Source organism: Nicotiana tabacum, chromosome 8 (genome assembly GCF_000715075.1).
Source record: "Nicotiana tabacum cultivar K326 chromosome 8, ASM71507v2, whole genome shotgun sequence".
In the NCBI taxonomy this organism is placed as follows: domain Eukaryota; kingdom Viridiplantae; phylum Streptophyta; class Magnoliopsida; order Solanales; family Solanaceae; genus Nicotiana; species Nicotiana tabacum.
Window position 1 is genome coordinate 11,061,621 of NC_134087.1, and position 15,846 is coordinate 11,077,466.

Below are 15,846 nucleotides of genomic sequence, written 5' to 3' on the forward strand. Positions count from 1 at the left end.
TGGTCGCTTTTCTTGGTATATTTTTGGCAGAAACTGCCTGTTTTGGCAGCTACACCACCTGCCAGCTTACCAAAAATCCTAAACAAGCATTTTATGCCAACAACAACAACAAAAGCAAAAAAGTATAAAGTTCAATAGAACTAGCACATTAAGCTAACAAAACTAAGTTAACGCTAATTACAAGCCCATTAGAAAACTGGTCCTATTGTCTAGTTCAAAGTATATAAAGTACTCAAGGAGTGTTCTTTCAGCATCCTCATCCGAAAGTTGGATTGCCTCGCCCGACTCATTAGGTGGTTGACTGCGTATGAATTCCCTCACATCAGTTGTGAAGCGAACCTATAAGAAAAATTATATTGAATTGGAATTTCAAAATTTATATAAAAGTAAATCAAAATACTTAATGAAAAGTAAAAAACTTACATGTATAGTCGAGGCTCGACCCTCGACCCACCTTTCTGGATCAGTCTCTTTCTTCTTCTTTACAATATGAGTCTCATTGAATAGCGCATCTTACTTCATTGGCATCATAAAGCTGTCTGGTGGCTTTGGTGATTATCCTCGTGGTACTATTGCTCGGGATGAACTTCGATACAGAGAATAACTTGAATACAGTACCCGACAAGGTGTGTCTTTGATCAATTGTTGTTCTCATTAGCGACAATGATGATGAGAAGGCAATGGCATGTATTTCAAACAGTGATGGTGTAGGTAGGAATTTAACATTTCCTAAGAAAATAAAAGAAGAGGTTATAGAGGAATTCTCTACTTCATTTTTCAAGAGGAAAAAAAGTTTAATTGAGAGTGACAAGGTTGATGGTAATGGAAAGAATTGGACTATGAATTGGCAATGGCATGTGTTTCAAACAGTGATGGTGTAGGTAGGAATTTAACATTTCCTAAGCAGATAAAAGAAGAGGTTATAGAGGAATTCTCTACTTCATTTGTCAAGAGGAAAAGAAGTCCAATTCATAGTCCAATTCTTTCCATTACCATCAACCTTGTCACTCTCAATTAAACTTCTTTTCCTCTTGGAAAATGAAGTAGAGAATTCCTCTATAACCTCTTCTTTTATCTACTTAAGAAATGTTAAATTCCTACCTACACCATCACTGTTTGAAACACATGCCATTGCCTTCTCATCATCATTGTCGCTAATGAGAACAACAATTAAAGGCACACTCTGTCAGGTATTGTGTCTAAGTTATTCTTGGTGGAAGTTCCATTGCATGTCTAGTAAAGTCATCAACCCCTTCTACAAAATCCTCCCGCAATCCTAAATTTCAATTCATATCCACAAAAGTTCAATTCATATCCTAAAGGCTCAATTCATATCCTAAAAGTTCAATGCATACACAAGAATTTCAATTCATATCCTAAAGGTTCAACTCATATCCACAAAAGTTCAAGTCATATCCTAAAATTTCAATTTATAATCTAAAATTCCAATACATAATCCAAAAATTTCAATTCATATCCTAAAAGTTCAATTCATATCCTAAAGGTTCAAATCATATCCACAAAAGTTCAAGTCATATCCTAAAATTTCAATTTATAAACTAAAATTCCAATACATAAACTAAAAGTCCAATTCATATCCTAAAGGTTCAATTCATATCCTAAAGGTTCAAGTCATATCCACAAAAGTTCAAGTCATATCCTAAAATTTCAATTTATAAACTAAAATTCCAATACATAATCCAAAAATTTCAATTCATATCCTAAAGGTTCAATTCATATCCTAAAGGTTCAACTCATATCCACAAAAGTTCAATTCATATCCTAAAATTTCAATTTATAAACTAAAATTCCAATACATAAACCAAAAATTTCAATTCATATCCTAAAGGTTCAATTCATATCCTAAATGTTCAACTCATATCCACAAAAGTTCAAGTCATATCCTAAAATTTCAATACATAAACTAATATCCTAAAGGTTCAATTCATATCCGAAAGGTTCAACTCATATCCACAAAAGTTCAAGTCATATCCTAAAATTTCAATACATAAACTAATATCCTAAAGGTTCAATTCATATCCTAAAGGTTCAAGTCATATCCACAAAAGTTCAAGTCATATCCTAAAATTTCAATTTATAAACTAAAATTCCAATACATAAACTAATATCCTAAATGTTCAATTCACATCCTAAAGGTTCAACTCATATCCACAAAAGTTCAAGTCATATCCTAAAAGTTCAATTTATAAACTAAAAATGCCAATACATAAACTAATATCTTAAAGATTCAATTCATATCCTAAAGGTTCAACTTATATCCACAAAAGTTCAAGTCATATCCTAAAATTTCAATTTATAAACTAAAATTCCAATACATAAACTAAAAGTCTAATTCATATCCTAAAGATTCAATTCATATCCTAAAGGTTCAACTTATATCCACAAAAGTTCAAGTCATATCCTAAGATTTCAATTTATAAACTAAAATTCCAATACATAAACTAAAAGTCCAATTCATATCCTAAAGGTTCAACTCATATCCACAAAAGTTCAAGTTATATCCTAAAATTTCAATTTATAAACTAAAATTCCAATACATAATCCTAAAGGTGCAACTCTTAGGGTTTCTTCTCTTCAAACAATTTCTTCCTCAAATTAGTAGGTAAAACTAAAAATTTTGGACTAAATGTATTAATAAGAACCCTAAAGATTGCAAATAATATATAACTTTGAACCCTAACATGGTTGAGCTAACTTTGAACCCTAACATGGAGAATTAACTTTGAACTCTAACATAGTTGAACAAATATTATATAACTTTGAACCCTAACATGGAGAAATTAAACAAAATCAGCGTATTTCGAAAAAAACAAAGAAAGGAGAGAGAAACCTACCTTGGGAATGGAGGTCGCCGGCGGTGGAGCTGCTGCCGTCGGTGGTCGTCGGTAGCGTGGGTGGCGCCGCTGTGCTGGGAGTCGGAGGAGGGGGGGTTTGAGTGTGAGAGAGAAAAGAGAGATTTTGGGGAATTTTTTTGAAAGAATGGAAGGTGAAACCCGATTTTGACACTGGAATTAAAAATAGTGACCAACTTTGGTCGCTATTTTGGTAGCTAAATAAGTTTTGACGTTTTGACCAAAATAGCGACCAAAGTTGGTCGCTATTTTTTGACCGTTTGACCAAACTAGCGACCAAAGTTGGTCGCTATTTCTAAAAAAATTAAATTACTTTTAATTCAATTTAAAATTATGTACATATGTAGTATAAATTTAGGATTTTAATTCAATTTAAGCTATATATATATATATATATATATATATATGTGTGTGTGTGTGTGTGTATATATATATATATATAATATATATATTAATTGATATAAGTCGAGACGTTTTAATTTATTGTTAATATATATACATGCATATGAGTAGGTTATAAGTCGATGAATCAATTTACAAGTGTATCAATACCTAAAAGAACCCGTCCATGTGTTCCGAGCGCTTCATGTTCTTATATATACATACCTAATATTATATCGAATATATATATATATATATATATATATATATATATATATGTACGCACGCTTCGTAGTACTGCTTAACTGCATATATAGCATGTTAGAGTATATTTTAGTCTATTCATCCTTTGTATTACAAAAGTGTTAACGGGTTACATTTATATTATTTAGATAGTAAATACAAAAGTGATTTTTATTTTGACCACTGTTGACCTGAAAAGAGAACAACTTTGATCGCTAAATATACATAAATTTAAATTAGTGACCAAAATTGGTCGCTAAATTTAAATCAGATTTATTTATATTTTATATAATATTTAAAATAATAATATAATTGTTAAACGTTAGAACTGGGTCCCAGATTAGAAACCAAAGTTGGTCTCTATTTTTGTAAGCGACCAACTTTGGTCGCTAAATTTGAATTATATTTTTTTATATTTTATAATTTTTTTAAATAAAATATAATTATTAAAATTTTATAACTGGGTCCCATTTTAGCGACCAAAGTTGGTCGCTATCTGCTTACCCCTTAATTAGCGACCAACTTTGGTCGCTAATTTTAAATTATATTTATTTATATTTTATAATTTTTTAAGTGGGTCCCCTGTAGCGACCAACGTTGGTCGCTAATCTCAGTATACCTTTGACCAAGCAAGTCTGATCAGTCCGATCAATATTTTGACAAAATTAGCGACCAAGTAGCGACCAAGGTGTATATCAAATAATTATTTTCGCCAATTTAGCGACCAACTTTGGTCGCTTTTCTTGAATTACTAACTTTGGTCGCTAAAGTTTGGTCGCTTTTTTCCGGAATTCTAATAGTGCAGCTTTAAGGGGTTAGTGAAGGACGGCTGGATCAACCAACTCAATATATCGACGGCTATTGATAACTTCACTAATAAGGCCATTTCCTGGAATAAAAATATCTTTGGAAACATATTAAAAAAAAAAAAGAATGAAATCCTTTCTAGGTTAGATGGTATTCAAAAATCCCCTAACTACATGACTAGTACTTTCTTGTCTAACCTAGAATGTGAACTCATAGAATAATACCAAAAAATCCTCAAACTGGAGGAAGAATTCTAGAAACTAAATCAAGAATTCACTGGATACAAGAATGTGATACTAATACAAAAAATTTTCACCTCACAATTATGCAAAGAAGAAGAAAGAATAGGATATTTAGCCTCAGAGATGAGGCAGAAAATTGGTTCCACAACCCCAAGGAACTAGTCTCCATCATAACAAACTTCTATAAAAACTTATACACCACTGAATATACCTTTTCCCATTAAAAACACTTATACATGCCTGCTCTTTTCTCAATTAGCCCCCATGATCACGCTCTCCTCATCAGAGAACCTGCTGAGGGGGAAGTCAAGGAAGCTCTATTCTCCTTTAAGCCTCTAAAGGCACTAGGTCCGGATGGGTTACACCCCTTCTTCTACCAAAAAATTCTGGGGAGAAACAAATAACCTTCTGGTCAACTTCTGCAAAGAGTACTTTAAAAACAAAAGAAAAAGTGAAGACATGAATAGCACCTTCATATGCCTAATCCCAAAGAACCAGAATGCTGAGGTTTTTAAGGCAATATAGGCTCATCAGCCTCTGCAACACTGCCTATAAGGTTGTCACCAAACCCCTTCTCAATAAAATCATTCATCCAACCCAAACTAGCTTCATAAAAGGGAGAAGGGCCTCAGACAATGCCACAATAGTTCATGAAGTTCAAAATTTCTTTAGTAGCTCCAAGGGAAAAAAGGGAAAATCATGGTGAAAGTCGCCTTAGAAAAAGCATTCGACAAACTAGAATGGTCTTTCATCAGGTTCTTCCTAAAATCCCTAAATTTCCAAACGACCTAATTGAGCTAATAATGTCCTGTGTTTCCTCCACCTCCACCTCCATACTCATTAACGGATCAAAAACTGACTTCTTCAACCCTACTAGAGGCATTAGGCAAAGGGATCCCCTATCCCCCTATATATTCATAATATGAATGAAATTCTATCTAGACTCATCAACCACGAAGTAGACTGCTGTAGATATGACCCTATAGTCCTGTCAAAAAAGGGCCCCCAACTATCCCACTTATTCTTTGCTTATGATCTCATCCTTATGATGGAAGCCAATTAGAAAAGTTGTGACTCACTTATAGATACACTCAATAAGTTCTACACCTTCTCTGGCCAATCCATAAATTTCAGCAAATCCAGGATAATTTTCTCAAAAAATACCCCTCCTGACAAACAATCCTTTTTCAGCAGGTGCCTTACCATAAAAATCTCAGATTCAGTAGGAAAATACCTAGGATTCCCCATGACAAACCAGAGATTGTCTAAAAAAGACTTCCAATTCATCATTGATAGACTCAATAGCAGACTAAAAGGCTGAAAAACCCACTTCCTGAACCTAGTAGGAAGAACCACCCTCATTAAAGCAACTCTTGCAGCCATTCCTAACCATACCATGCAAATATTCAACCTCCCAAAAGCTTCCCTAAACAAGATTGACTCCATACAATGAAATTTCTTATGGGGAAGTACGGAGTAAAAAAGAAAATGTCATCTCCTAAATTGGAACAAAATCACCAAACCAAAAAGTAAGGGAGGCTTAGGGCTATATAAAACCCAATACAAAAATGATACATTCAGTACTAGCATGGCATGGAGATACTCTAGTAACAAGGAGGCCTTATGGGTCCAAGTGCTGCGTAGTAAATGTGAAAGAAAAATCAATTCAAATAACAGATTCAACCCCAGACCATCGGCATCCCACATTTGAAAAAATATCTGCAAAGGAAGTAAGGTCTGTGAAAAAGGCACCAAATGGCTCATAGGAAATGACGGGAATATCAAACTTTGGGACAACCGGTGGATTAGTCACGAAGACACACTAAGAAACCTTATCAAGGGGCCTCTCCAAAAAGAAGAAGTGGACTTGAATGTGAAATCCATTATACAAGACGGCTACTTTAACCTCTCAAAACTATCTTTCGAACTGCCGGAAGACATAATTCAAAAAATTCACAGCACCTATATCCAACAATCCCAAACAGGCAGGGACAAAATTACATGGAACTCCCCAAGGTACAACTCTTTTTCCATCAAGGCGATCTATGGTGTACTCTCTAACCAAGACAACACTGTAGTAGACAACAACTCAGATTTTAGTTGGATCTGGAAAAGCAATACCCTGAACAAACTAACATACTTCATGTGGCTGCTCGTCCTTAATAGACTCCCAACAGCCACCCTCCTGGCAAAACGAAATGTCTGCCCTTCTGACACATGCGTCATATGTGGAGTGGAAAAAGAGGATATTAAACACTTGCTCTTCAAATGTACCTACTCAAAGGCAATATGGGGGCAATGCCATATAAAGCACAACTATCCTCAATCGGACAACGAGCTCACTACCTTCAACGGGCTAAAACACCAGCTAAAATCTAATAAATGCTTTAATCATTACATCAGTTGGCCAGGCTTCCTACCCTTCATCCTCTGGTATTTATGGACCACTAGAAATGAAAAGTTCTTTCGAAAGAATAACTCATATCCCAATATTAGCCAAGTAACCAACAGTGCCCAGGAATTCCTCTTCCTAAGAAAATGGAGCCCTTCACATATACCAAAAAGACCACAACAACAACAACAACCCAGTATAATCCCACTTAGTGGGGTCTGGGGAGGGTAGTGTGTACGCAAACCTTACCCCTACCCTGGGGTAGAGAGGCTGTTTCCAAATAGAACCCCAGCATCCTTCCCTCCAAGAACTTTCCACCTTGCAAATATACCAAAAAAGACCATCCATATAAAATGGGAACCCCCACCACAGGGATATATAAATTAAACATAGACGATTCTTGCCTAGGAAACCCAGGAAGGGGAGGTATATGAGAAATTTTCAGGGATAGCAATGGTAATTAGATACTAGGATTCAATATGGGCTTTGCCCATGCTACAAATATCCAAATGGAAGCCATGTCTTTACTGCAAGGTCTAAAACTAGCCATCCAAAAGAGACTAACCTCTCTAGTCATTGAAACGGATTGTCAGGAACTAATCAACTTGATAAATAATGATAATTGTCTTTATCAAAATATTATTGATGACTGTAGGTTCCTATTATCTGAGGCGGGTACGCCAACTTTGAAGCATGCATTCAGAGAAGCTAATGGAGTAGCGGACACCTTAGCCAAGAACGGATGCAGCTTGGACTCTTTTGCTAATTTAATGTTGTACTATTATCTGCCTGTTTTTGCTATTTCAATTTTTTATAGAGATGGGATAGGCACCATGCGGCCTTGACAAATTTCATGTTGTAATGACTATTAAATACTATGTTTTTAATAAAATATCTATATTTACCCAAAAAAAAAAAAAGATGCTTTCCTTTTGTTACTGTTTAGCCATTTTCTGATAGTTGCGCGAATGTAGGGCCTAACATCTCTGATTTTGGTCTTTAAAATTTTGAAAATTCTTACTTAGATTAAAGGGAAAAATGATGACTTTTCAAGGTTACTTGCTCAATTTTTAACATGAATGGGGCAAAGATTTTATAAATGGTTATTCAACTTGTACTTTATTGTGCTAAGTCATTGAACTAATTTATAACAAGAAAGTCATCAACTTTGCTTAAGTATATATATCACAGGAAGGCACTAAACAATATTTGCAGTCAAAAAGTGACTTTGTTATTTAAATTGCTTTATTTGTTATAAATACCAAGTGCTAATAAATTTATGGAAAATTTTCATAAAGCACTATCTTTTAGTAGTAATTAACCATCTATAAATACCATTTGTTATATTACGGATTATAGATACCTTTTGTGTGGCTATAAGATGTATTTGATGTATTTAAGCTATTGTATTCATGAATACAATAGCAAAAATAGGCGTGAATCAGGGAAGTCCAGCTAATCAGTTGTTGTATTAGAGTGTATTCGACTGTATTCATGAAGCGAAACATGGAATTACAGCTGGTCAGATTATTGTATTCAATTGTATTCACGGCGTGAAATAGGGGATTATACTGTTTTTAAAACGGAAAGTGAATCAATTAACATAATAGACTCCTAATATAACTCAACAAACTCAATTATAACACACAAATTTTGTATTTTCCGTTATAAAAAAGATTCTCAACCGGAAAATACCCAAAAAATATAGCAATCTTCAGAGAAATTATATAATACATCTGAATACATAAATTATATTAATTAAAAAAAACATATGAATACATCCATGACATATCGCAAGACAGTGGATATAATGAAATACATATAATACAACGAGATACATTGAAATACAATGAAAAGAAAGACAGTGAATACAATGAAATACATGGAATACAACGAGATACATTGGATTACAATGGAAAAAAAAGACAATGAATACAATGAAATACATGAAAATACATTGAAATATATTAACAGAAAATCAAGTTGCTCAGCCCAAAACTCCGTCGTCTTTGTTAAAGAACAAACCCTAATTTCCGGCGAATCTGCCGTTCACCGGAAGCCGGTAGTGAAAACGCGCCGTCTTGGTTCGGCAATGGTGCCGGAGCCGAGGTCACTTCCTGAGCAGAAGAAACCGCCGATACGCGAACCAAAACCCTTCTTTCATGGCTTTTGCATAGCTTTTTGTACGTGTACTCATGTGCGTGGTCTCTTCGCATAAATTAAATGAATAGATAGTCACGGGGACCTGCAATAGTGATAACTGAATCAGTCCTATGGACAGTTCCAAACCTGGAACTGACATTCAAATTGGAAATCAAGGTGGGGTCTCAGATCCTTCAAGATATTCTAAGAATTGAACATACCATAGATCCACACTTCTTTATACCCAAGTGCTTGGGACATTGATCACCACCAGTACAATCTCCTTGTACGGATGCTCACCAACCTAGATAACTCGCCATTTTAGACATTCAAACATGGAGAAAGAGGCGGAGAGAGAGAGGAGATAACCATGGAGAAATACTGGCATTGAGAAAGAGAGAGAGGATGGAGAAAAATCTAAAAGAATGAGAGAGAAAAATAATACAAAGAGTATTTTATGGCTTAAGAGTAAGAGGTAACCATAAATAGATATTTGGCTATAAAAATCAAAAGGTATCTATAGAATATAATTTTTTAAAAGGATATTTATTTAAAATAAATTAGGTATCAACCTTTGCTATAGGAGGTAAAAATTCCTAAATTTTACTGATTAGGCTGGAAGTGCCCAAGCATCCAGTCCAACTAGGGACACACTGCCCTTTCAAAAGTCATGTCTGGTGAAGGGAAGAAAATTGTGTCAATAATATGAAAAATGCATTTCAGATTTAACTCATCATCTAATATAATACGGCCGAATATAATAATACAATATGAAACGGGTTGAAAAGTAACAATAGCGAGTAACCATTAACAATATATCGCCTAAAATTTTGCTGCCCATCAAACACGACCTAAAGAATAATAGTCACCGCTTCGTCTTGACCGTTACTCATTTTTTTGGAATTTTAAAGCCAAAATTAGTGATATGCATGACCACTTTACAGTATCATCATCGTTATTATTGGTCCAGAGGTCAAGCGCAAAGACCTCTGGACATTGGACCTTAATCCGGTGTTTTTTGCCTTCAACATACAGTGCTCCTCCCTCGGGTAAAAGCTATCATTGTTCTTACTCCTATCATCTCTGATTTCACTCAAGTCCTACCATAGACAAAATATAGTGACAAAGATAAAAGTATGAAGATCTAATAACATTAGATTTAAAATTTTAAATAGTAGTAGTAGTATCCCAAATTCCTGTCGTGCTTAGTGCTCACACAATAATCAAATGTGTAAAAGCTGAGAACTTTATTAAACAACATAGTAAATTTTTTTATAATAACCATGGTGTGGGGCCAGCTTGCACGTACCTCGATTAATTTCAAGGGATACCTGCCACCTCGCACCAGCAGCAGGTACTGGGTGACTCTGTCCACCAATGTTTAAATAGATGGGAAGAAATCATCTAATATTTTTACCTCTGCTGGGATTTAAACCCGAGACCTCATTGTTCCTAGTTTCTAGCCTGCATGCTTAGTTATATGTGGTTAGTGGGGCAGCGAGATCCTCACCAACGATAACTGCAATTGCATAATAGACGGGCACCATGCTTAGATAGGCTCCGAGTACAACGGAGTTCAACATCGAAAGACAATAATATTTAATTAGTTTGCTTCGGGTGCATGCTCTTCCGGTTGCTCTTGTTTTGAATTCGAATGGACGGCCCTGGTCACGGTTCGAGGAGTGGCTGCTATCCCAAATAGGAAGCTACTTAAACTTTAGTTCAATACCTGCAACTCACTCTGGATATATACTACTATCTTCTAGTTATGTTCCTTCTTATCTAGTTATCTTCTGCACCATCATCATTGGATTCAGAATCCACTGTTCATTTTCAGGCTTGCATCTTACATCTGCTTTGGAAGCAATTTCGATTCAATGTGTTCTCCACATGAACCCTCATCTTTACTTTTAAGTTTCTGCCCAATAGGTTATAGAGCATATAGCATCAAACATTACGCAATTTCTAATACCATCAGTTTGGAGACTATGTTCAATTATCACCCTTTCCTAAAGAAGAAACAGGAGGAACAAGGAGTCCTCTTGCTCTTCAACACTCAGACAAACATTATCTAAGAAACTATGAATCTCAATTTAAAGATATCTTCTTCATTAGGGGTTGCAAAAGTAACTCTGACATATGAAACCAGAAAATGAATGAAAATGCAAATATAGAGGCTTGAAATGAGGATAAGAAAGATTAACAAACTTGAAATTGAGGGTCGTAAGATCTGTTAGTTCTTCACCACCAAACGGAGCACAACTTTTACATAAATTTCCTGCTCATTCACTTCGTCTGATCTTCTCTGATTCTAACGGAATTTTTCAGGGATATCTTCCAAAATTCTTCTGCATGTTGAACTAGTCAAAATTAATATGATTCACACGGTTTTCTACCATATGCAGTTCCATTTCATTGTAGTTACTTACAAGTTAAGAGGGAAAAAAGTGATCCATAGAACACTATACCTGTGCTATACAGAACATTATCAGTAGCAAACTTCATGACAGATGAAAATGATACACTGCGAATACAACATGTCCATAGATAACATGAATGCAAATAGAGGAAACTTAAAAGTTTATCATACCTACTCCAGTCACTACATTAAACTAAAATGGCTTCTTCTCCTCTCTGTATAGGCTGCACAATCATAGTGATACAGATGACTACTCAAGATTTCCTACTTTCTTGCACCTATCTTTTCTTCCTTCCCTAACAGTAATCTAAGCATCAAAGAGAATTTTATTTCTGACCTCCTCCAATAGATAGGAAATAGACGAAGCATGGTAAAAGAGTGAAACTATAAGTGTACTCAGTCCCTGAGGAAAGGGCTAGTTAAAGAACAATCATGGTGCACATATGTTGGGATCTAATTCATAAATATTCAGATCAGCACACTGCAGTGAGCATTAGGAAATCTAATCATTGGCTTCCAGTCAGAAAAAAGTTCATTAAAAGCTGGTAGATAAATCTTTACCAATTTGCTAAGTGGTTCAGAAATTTCAAGGTAAGCGGACAGGGATGAAGAAGCTACTAGAAACACAGCGCCTTGAGACGACAGTGATCAAAATCCTGATTATCCGGCCAAATTCCTTTAATAACCATGAGAAGTTAAGTGTTTAATTTAACATTTCCTATATAAAAAGAGTAACAACACACTTCCAGTTGTTAATCCACGTTTAGATCCAAGCACACGTTCCAAACAACGTAGAGAACTTAGTTTGACGAACAAGAATTGTCTAATAGATTGAAGCTGAGCTAATATATGCATATCCTTTATTTAAAAGAAATCCAGAAATGAAAGGGCAGTTAGTCTTGAAAGAAACATGGAGGAACAAACAAAAATTCAGAGTGTTCAGGAGTTGGAAACAATACCATGAAAAGGTAGAGCTGTGGCAGACATAAGTATAAAAGAATTAAAAACTTATCATTAAATTTCTATCAGTTTGAGTTGCGTAAAATCTACAGAGGCTGTAGCTAATAAGGAATAAATGAATCATATCTCCATCCTACCACCTATTGCTAGACACCTGCAGGAATGGTAAATTTTAATGGACATTTCGGCGAATTATTTGATGGACTCCTCGAAGGTACTTGCATTGATTTATCAATCATACAATTATAACCACTATCAATGCTGGAGCTTGTAACGTTTATCCTTTCTTCTACTTTTAATAACCCTTCTTCCACAAAATAAGAGACCGTTTCATCCTCCATAACCTCTGAATCTTCCTCCGACCAGTAATCAACAGAGTCCCCTTCAGATACGCAGCTCCAATCTTCTGAAAAACAGGAAAATTCATCGTCTGTCTCAGTAACCAAGAGCATAGAACCAATTTCATTTATATCTTCAACCTCATCTGATTCTTCCACACCATCATCATCACTTAAACCCTCTACAAATGGATGATTTAGCAGCATTTCAGCAGTCCATCTATACCTAGGCTTCCTCACAAAACAACCTTTTAGGAAATCTTTCGCTTCCTTAGACAATTCGCCTGGAATTTTAGGCAATTCATGCCCTTCCCCAATCTTTTTAAGTACATCCTCAGCATCCATATCTTCCTTCTGATTCCACGGAGGTTTCCCCGTTAACATCTCAAGCACAATACACCCAAGAGCCCAAATATCCGCGGCAGACTCTTGTACACTATCAGCTACAGCTTCAGGTGACAAATACATCGGAGTACCCCTCCAATAAGTCTCCAATCTCCTCTTTTTACTCTGATTTTCTCTTTTCGCCAATCCAAAATCACCAATTTTTGCCCTAAATTCATTACTTCCTTTACTAGAATTCAACACAAGCAAGATATTATCAGGTTTCATATCACAATGAACATAACCAATCGTGTGAATATAATTTAACCCTCTAAGCATAGACCTAGTATAAGACCTTACCTCAAATTCAGGCAATCCTTTGTTCCCTAATTTCTTGATCCTCTCAGCTAGGGTTCCACCAGAACCATACTCAAGCAACAAGTTATAAACCATCATACCATTCTCATCAGTTGTAGTTTCATCGCCATAGCATCGAATTATGTACGGACAACCCTTGATGTTATTGAGAACCTCTCTTTCCTTCTGAATTGAACCAGAAATAGAAACCTCAGCGGATTTCACAGCCATAACTGATGGTAAGTAGCCATTTTTTGATCTGGAGTTCTTCAATTTAGCCACATAAACATGCCCAAAACTTCCTTTCCCAAGCATTGCTCCTCTATACCATGAAACTCCATCTCCAAATTCGTTTACATTACTCTTTAGCTCCATCTTCTTCCCTTGAACTTCAACTTTTTTCTTACTTTCCATCCCTTGTTGCACAAAATCTGGTTCTTCCCCCATATAATGGAACTTGAATTACCTCAGAATTATGGGTTTTGTTTGCTTTGCAAAACAAACAAGAACATGTGAAGGGAATAAAACAAAGATAATGAAAAATCCTTAGGAGAAATTAGATTAGGGTTATTCTCACTTAAAAAAATGGAAACCAATGCTACGTATAACAGAGCAAATTAAATGTGCAAAGAAAGTTAGGGTTAATTAAGTTTTAATATTAGGTTAGTATTTATATGTGAAAGACTAGCGTTTGTTTGAAGGAAGAGAAGACGAAAGAAGCGAGTTGGAAAAAATGTGGCTAACTGGAATAACGGTCATGTGTCCTCTCACGTTACTAAATTGTGGCACGACTTGTACAAATTCTGCTTGTTATAGCCTCATAGAATGATCATTTTTTTTTGTTTCCAACTCCGTGTCTGGTAGCCGCATTAGAGCCCGACTATATCCGGATTCTCGCTGCGTAGGGCTCCATTCGGGGGAAACGCTCCCTACCAAATATTTTTCCATACCCAGGGCTCGAACCCGAGACCTCTGGTTAAGGGAGAAGTAGTCATATTCACTGCACCACATCTTTTGATAGTATAGAATGATCATTTGACATTAATGTAACATACATTTTTCATAAATTTTGACACTATTATTCGTCACTCTAAATTTCTTTGTAAAAGAAGTAGAAGTAGGAAGAGAAGAAAGGATCCATTGTTAACATACGAAATTGAAAGAGAGATTGACAAAATTTGTATCTAGGGCTTGAAAGAAGAGAGAGAATTGGGGAGAAAGATATCTCACATTTCTGTAAAACCAGATAAAATGCCAAAATCCAGAACCTTCTGTCTCTCTACCTATCTATATATCTTGGGCCTCTTAACTAAACTATTCATAAATAAAAAACTGGGCTAGGCCCAAATACCAAATACAAAAGAGCTAATATCGATAGCAGCCCAACTTGCTTCATGTAATCCCAACACCCCCCCTCAAGTTGGAGGGTGTATACACACCCAACTTGCCAGTCAAAGTGCGATGCTGCAAACCTGTCATAGGCTTAGTAAAAATGTCAGCCATTTGAGAAGAAGTAGAAACATGAGATAAGGAGATGATGCCATCGGCTAATTTGGTACGAATAAAATGACAATCGACTTCGATGTGTTTAGTGCGCTCATGAAACACCGGATTCTTGTCTATGCGAATAGCAGCCTGGCTTCGTACAAAACAGGAATTGGAGCATCAATAGAAAGACCCAAATCAGATAATAACCAGACCAACCAGGCTAGTTCAGCCACCACCTTACTCATAGTCCTATATTCTGCTTCAGCTGAAGACAAGGAGACGATATGCTGCTTTTTAGATTTCCAACTAAGAAGACTACCACCCAAATGAATGCAAAAACCAGTGACAGAGCGTCTAGATTCATGACAAGCAGCCCAATCACTATCACAACTAGCAAGCAAAGAGAAATCAGGAGAATTACTGAGAAACACCCCAAAAGTAGAAATCCCCTTTAAGTATCGCAAAACATGCAAAGCAGCAGCCATATGTGGGACCCGAGGTGTCTTTAAAAACTGACACAAATGCTGGACAGCAAAACATAAGTCTGGCCGAGTATGAGTCAAAAAATTGAGCTTGCCAACCAAACTTTTATAAGATTCGGGCTTAGGTAATAGCTCACCAACATCAGAATGCAACTTGTGAGCAATGTCTAAAGGATTGGCCACTTCAGAAGCAGAAGACAATTATACTCAAGAAGCAAATCAGAAATGAACCTCTTTTGATGCAAAAGGACCCCAAACTTGTGATAGAATACTTCAATACCCAAAAAATAGTTAAGCAAACCTAAGTCTTTGATCTTAAACTAAGCATCAAGGAAACTCTTAAGGGCAGAAATTTCAGACAAATCATCCTCAGTTAAAATAATGTCATCAACATAAAC

The 15,846-nt window shown here is 35.7% G+C and overlaps 1 protein-coding gene across 1 annotated transcript; it reads right to left on the reverse strand.

Moving 5' to 3' along the window:
• Nucleotides 1-12,491: 12,491 nt before the first annotated feature.
• On the reverse strand, nucleotides 12,492-14,144 carry LOC107800486 (mitogen-activated protein kinase kinase kinase 20-like). The gene has a single exon (XM_016623663.2). It carries the CDS (start codon nucleotides 13,923-13,925, stop codon nucleotides 12,606-12,608), a length of 1,320 nt encoding a protein of 439 aa, XP_016479149.1. The 5' UTR covers nucleotides 13,926-14,144; the 3' UTR covers nucleotides 12,492-12,605.
• Between the last annotated feature and the right edge of the window lie 1,702 nt (nucleotides 14,145-15,846).